This window comes from Siphateles boraxobius, unplaced genomic scaffold, assembly GCF_051911475.1.
Source record: "Siphateles boraxobius isolate OS27281-9 unplaced genomic scaffold, OSU_SipBor_1 33, whole genome shotgun sequence".
Lineage (NCBI taxonomy): Eukaryota > Metazoa > Chordata > Actinopteri > Cypriniformes > Leuciscidae > Siphateles > Siphateles boraxobius.
Window position 1 is genome coordinate 4,354,806 of NW_027508953.1, and position 6,211 is coordinate 4,361,016.

The 6,211-nt window shown below is 38.1% G+C and overlaps 1 protein-coding gene across 1 annotated transcript; it reads left to right on the top strand.

The window, feature by feature from the left end:
- Window positions 1-285: 285 nt before the first annotated feature.
- On the top strand, window positions 286-6,211 carry pdk2b (pyruvate dehydrogenase kinase 2b). The gene is made up of 11 exons (XM_077195033.1): window positions 286-750; window positions 1,225-1,366; window positions 2,849-2,920; window positions 3,025-3,209; window positions 3,424-3,513; window positions 3,600-3,677; window positions 3,781-3,857; window positions 3,949-4,047; window positions 4,484-4,594; window positions 4,679-4,792; window positions 5,357-6,211. The coding sequence occupies exons 1-11, from the start codon at window positions 633-635 to the stop codon at window positions 5,498-5,500; spliced, it is 1,230 nt and encodes a 409-aa protein (XP_077051148.1). The 5' UTR covers window positions 286-632; the 3' UTR covers window positions 5,501-6,211.

Genomic DNA, 6,211 nt, shown 5'->3' on the forward strand with positions numbered 1-6,211 from the left:
ACGTACTCTGACCTGTTGTTACTCAGGTTATTATTGCATATTGCACATTTCTATGATGCAACACTGTATTTTATTATTTTTAAATAGGCCTAGAGGATTCTTTGATGCTTGTATTGGCAGCCTAATTTTTCAGGGGATTTCTTTTATTTTTCAGGCTGCGTTGCCGCTGCTCTCTATGATAAATTCCTGTACTCGGGTCCAACTGGGTGATGGGTGAAGCCTGACCTAATAATGTCCAGCTGACTGTATCATCTTTTATGGGGCGTCTTGTTGTGATGCTGTCGTGCCGTGTGATTTTCCATGTTGCAGGACAAACATTACGTAGATGCAAGCTAAGGTGCAAGGCAAAACACGTTGTTGATCCCGATCTTGAGCGTTGACGTGTACCCCCGTTTACCTCTGTCCGATTGGTCACTATCGACATCGACGTAATAATGTAGGCGTGTCACTGTGCAAGAACGCAAACTTTAAAGAGTTGTCAACACCAGGTCTCAAGACAGACCCAGACTGGATAAAGAAATTCACGCGAGGATATACTGAAAACTTTTCCAGATATAGGCTACGTCTTTGTTTTGTACATTTACAACGTTTGTTTGTTTTGTTTTTAGTTCAGATATTAAGATTTTTCAAAGATGAAGTTTGTACGATTTATAATGAGGAATGCTGCTATGCTAAATGTACCGAAACATATTGATTACTACGCAAAATTTTCTCCATCGCCGTTGTCAATGAAGCAGTTTCTGGATTTCGGTGAGTTTATAAACATTATTATGCAAAATACGATGAATAGCCTATGACACTGGCCATTTTGTGCACATGCTTTGCAACAATAGAGGATATATTCTTTTTTATTTTTAAATGATTTGGATTGATATCTTTATGTAAAAAATAAATGTATGTAATTTTACGCAAAAAAAACGTTCTTGCTTAAAAGAATGTGCTTAACGCCCGCGAACGCTTTCAAATGATGGGGTAACCATAGCAACATTTCGCTGCTCTAGCACTTTCCGTAAGGTTGTGACTGACAGCAACTTATTATAGATTTACACATCACTTGTTGATTAAAAATGCGAAAATGTATCGTTAAAAATATTTTAGCTTTTTTTTTTTAACGTGTAAGTCATGCAGTAGGCTAATTGCTGTTCAAGACCAAGGCTACGTTTGTTCTTGCTGATATTCCAGTTATAGTTTATCGCTGATGTTTCTTTCACGTTCTCTTTTCAGGATCCACAAATGCGTGCGAGAAAACATCTTTCGCTTTCATCAGGCAAGAGCTTCCCGTGAGACTAAGTAACAGTTTGAAGGAGATCAACCTTTTACCTGACCAACTGATAATGACACAGTCCGTTCAGCTAGTTCACAGCTGGTAAGTTCATGTTTTGACAGAAAAGGAATTAACTCTTGAAGTGTCCCATGTGTCTTATAGATTTGAGTAAACAGACAGAAAAGAAAAAGATTAATCATGTGAAAAAAAAGTATTATATAATACATTGCTGAATATATTAACCCATTAAAATTGTGTATTTTTCATTATAACTTGTACTGAACGATGAACTTTGCCCTAGTTCCCCAGCCTGAAGGTTTCGAAGAATCTTCTAAGCCTCAATACGTTACACCAAGAGTAAAGTACAGAGCTTCATCCTGTTTCCATTCCTTTTAATCCTTATGAATAATTAGTCTTACTATGACCCCACAATGCAACTGAATAGGCTACATTTTATTTAATTTTTTATTCAATTTAAACGCTTGTTCTCTTGCTTACCCCTGCTCATGTAATGCTGTTTTGGGCTCAAATGCCATAACAGAGTACAGACACTCATTTACTAGAATACTGTCTGAGGGTACGATTATGCAACGGATATGGCGGTTAACTTCAGAAAGTGAAATTTGAGACGGCGCGATGTAGCGGTGACGCGCAGACTTGTTTTCGAGAACAGTGTGTTCTACTGTACATGTGTTACCGCAACACCGCGAGGAGGAGGGAAATGAGTGGTAACATTTTATAAACAAATCAGGGGGGGAAAGTCATTTCATTTTTATAGTTAATATTAATTTCAAATATATTCAAAATAATATCTGAAATGAAAATATTATATTATAATACTCTATGTGAGTGCCAGTGTTATTATTAGTATTATTGGTGTACTACTATTTAGTATTCATTGATATTTTATTAATAATATATTTTTTTTTAATTAGCATTAATTTATTTTATTTCAGTTTTAGTCATTTTAGTACTTGCTAATCTAACACGTATATTTTATTTTATTTGAGCTTTATTTCAATACCGAAATTCTTTTTTTTAATGATTTTAGTTAACAATAATAACACTGGTTTTAGTTAACAATAACAACACTGGTGGGTGCTTAAAAATGGCAAACACATTTGCACACACATATAATAAGACTCATAATAACATTTAAGAATAACATGTATAAAAAAAAGTATCAAGAAAGGAAAATAATAACTAAACACAGAACATGAAGTGGTTTGGGGGGGGGATCATGCTTCCTCGTTAACCTTGAAACAGGAAGAAGCATTGTGAGGACTAAACCCTTACACATTTACTTCTTATATGACAGACCACACTGAAACCCACTCAAAACCTTCCCTCAATCCTAAAAAAACCTTTTAATCTGGGACGTACATACTGAAACAAACCTAAAACCTACCCTTACGCCTGAAAAGCCGTTCAATCGGAAACCTACATTCTACAAATCAGGTTTGGTCCCACTTGGATGTGGCTGGGGTTGGATGTCCAGCGTGGCCTACTTGATTGGTGGCACCATCTTGATAGTGCACAAGTTAACCTTTCATTCTGTTTGTCTTCTCTCTCTTACCTTCTCAGGTTTGTTCAAAGCCTGATGGACATCCTAGAATTCCAAGACAAGAGTCCCAATGACCCTAGAGTTCTTGAAGAGTAGGTTCTTCAATCTACATACACATCCAACATGAATATTAAAGCAGTAGTATTAAAACAAAACAGCAGGATTCATGGTGTTGTTTTGTTCTTTGTCCTTAAAGTTTTGTGGAAGCTCTGGTGACCATTAGGAACAGGCACAATGACGTGGTACCCACCATGGCCCAGGGTGTCACTGAGTATAGGGATGCATTTGGGGCAGACCCTGTGACATGTCAAAACATTCAGTACTTTCTGGACCGCTTTTACATGAACCGCATCTCCATTCGCATGCTCATCAACCAGCACAGTAAGTAAATCTTCTCCTAACACCTGGACTTTCTATCAGCACTTATTGGCAACAACAGTCAGCACTTTAAATGTGCAGGTCATTAGATCTTGAATAATCCGGCCTTCTCCTGTTTGAGTTAATTATTCACTAGATATGATATGAGAGAATGATTACCTTGTGTAATACCTCACCTCTAACCCTCTGTCCCTTCTGTTTCCTGCCCTATCTCCAGCTCTGATCTTTGATGGCACCACAAAGCCAGGATATCCCAGCAGCATCGGGTGCATTGACTCCCGCTGTGACGTCACAGATGTGATCAGAGGTGAGTGCTTTAGTGCATACTGTAATACAAATATTACCCTAGCGACAAGTGCAAATGCTACATTAATGTCCTGTGTTCTGCTTCAGATGCATACGAGTGTGCCAAAATGCTCTGTGAGCAGAATTACCTCGGATCCCCCGAGCTGGAGCTTGCAGAGATAAACGGTGAGGAACAGATAATTCTCCAGACTGTGTTTTAAATCACATTCCATCCAGTAACCTAATGTTGACAAACTACATATCTTATAATATTTGTTCTCTGTTGCAGCAAAAAACAAGTCGCAACCAATCGAGATATCCTACGTTCCTTCTCATCTTTACCACATGGTTTTTGAGCTCTTCAAGGTAGACATGGTGCTTGATTTCAGATTCACATGGATTAAAGAAATAATTATAGAATGTAAATATATAATTTTTTATGTTTCCCGCTGTCTAGAATGCAATGAGGGCTACTGTTGAGAATCATGAAACGAGCAGCACATTGCCACCAATCAAAGTCAAGGTTGCTCTAGGCAGGCAGGACCTGTCAATCAAGGTGCGTAAATGAAAGTTCAAGTCTTAAGAGAAATTTGGCAGTGAGAATCATTTTTATCTCGACCGATTACCTTGTGTGAGGTCACACCGCCACCGTCTTCTCAATCTGCCCTAGATCCAGCGATAACTGATAATAACATTATATAAACTCTCTTAAAGATTAATATTCTAACCACCCTTGATCAATTTTCCAATGAACCAAATCAGCTTTGACTAGTATTAACGATACCGTCAACCTTTGCCCTGCTCTGTGGCTAAAGAGCGCAACAAAGCAGACATTGAAATGCTATATCCACGCTACTTAGTGGACATATATACAACAGTCGATCCCTTAGTCTCAGTCTTAATGACGCAACCCAAACATATTTGTCATCTGATGTAATGCAGCTCAAAAAACACAATATTGTTCTCTAAACGTTCACTTTTTCATGTTCCAGATCAGTGACAGGGGTGGTGGCGTTCCTTTCAGGAAGATCGATAGACTTTTTAGCTACATGTATTCGACGGCGCCCAGACCTACTATTGGTGACCATCAACGGACCCCAATGGTAAGAGCATAGGACACTCTTTAACACTTCATAATAACAGTGTGCATGTGCATATGTTTCAATCCTGCCCTGTTATTCCCTCAGGCTGGCTTCGGTCATGGCCTTCCCATCTCCCGCCTGTACGCACGCTACTTCCAAGGCGATCTCCAGCTTTATCCAATGGAGGGCTATGGTACGGATGCTGTTATTCAGCTGAAGGTAAGATCACAAAATAAAGGGTTAGTTTGCATAAATATAGAAATGATGTTCATTCACTCATCCTCATGCTGTTCCAAACCCATGCAATCTTCAAAAGATATTAAAATGTGTTTTAAGAAAATAAATTATTTATTAATTATTTAAAGAACTGTTCACTGAAAGGTTCTTTGGGGAACCAAAAATGGTTCTTCTATGGCATTGCTACACTATTTTGGAACCTTTATTTTTTTTTAAATTGTATGACTTGTATGACTTTTTGCCCTGTGAAGATACACAAAAGTAGTAGTCAATGTATGTTTTGTTTACCATAAAAACGAACTGAGTCAACATTATGCTGAACCTCTCCTTTTTTGTTCTACAAAAGAAAGTCATATGGGTTTGGTACAATGAGTAAAATGACAGACAGAATCTGCATTTTAGGTTAGATGACCAATCATACTGAGAGTTTTGCTAACACTGACCTTATTTGTTGAGCTTGTACCTGTGCAAAACATCCTGTTAACTTTGGACATTACATTGCACTCTTCAAATCATTAATCCACAATGACGGTCTTCTGCCCACAGGCCCTGTCCACAGATTCAGTAGAGAAGCTTCCGGTGTTTAATAAGACTGCCTTGCGGCATTACAAATTCAACCAGGAAGCTGATGACTGGTGCGTCCCGAGCAAGGAGCCACTGAACTTGGCTGCGTACAAGTCTGCAAAGTGAACCGCAGGAGTTGGTTGTCTTAAAGATATAACAAAGGTCTTCAAGAAAGGCCACCGTTGCGAATGCTCGCATTCCCTAACGAACTAGGGACCAATGACGGCGTTTCCCAATATTCTTCAATAGAGTATTGTTGTCTGGGAACACTTAAACTGAATGTGGCCAGAATTTAAGATGCCAAACAGTAGATTCCTTAGTATAAAAGTAAGTTATTACTGTGGTGCTGCTGAAGCGAGTGTTTCTCAGCAAAAGCTCTCAGGCACGAAGAGTGTGAAGACCTGGAGGGGCGAGAGGTGTTTAGATGCATGTGAACATGATTGAAGAGTTAAGTTGCAGAAGTCTGAAGAGAAGTTCATGTATTGCAAAAGAGTAAAATACTGAAAGTAAAGGAAATGCAGCTGGAAGGATAGGTGAGATATGAGACGTTTCAGAGGTCGGAGAAAATGGATGAATTGTCATAAGTGTCCCTTTAAAAAAGGGAGGCTGTGGCCAAATATGTTTTTTCCCTCTTTAAAGAGGCTGGAAGTTTTGAAATCATACTTGATGTGTGTTTAACACTTATTATTTAAGAAAAGCATGTATGTTAGTATATATTAATAACACTGTGCTGTTTTGTTTCATTGTATTATGAATGACCACAATATTTATCTTTGTTAAAAGGACCCTTGTTGTTTGAGTTTTTAATATAAATTAAATAAATCTGATAAATCAAAA

What these genes read in the sequence shown, in the direction of transcription:
- pdk2b (XM_077195033.1), top strand. Translation starts at nt 633, where the DNA reads ATGAAGTTTGTACGATTTATAATGAGGAATGCTGCTATGCTAAATGTA. An exon ending in GAAGCAGTTTCTGGATTTCG is followed by an intron (nt 751 to 1,224) that starts GTGAGTTTATAA and finishes TTCTCTTTTCAG; the next exon opens with GATCCACAAATGCGTGCGAG. An exon ending in CGTCACAGATGTGATCAGAG is followed by an intron (nt 3,514 to 3,599) that starts GTGAGTGCTTTA and finishes GTTCTGCTTCAG; the next exon opens with ATGCATACGAGTGTGCCAAA.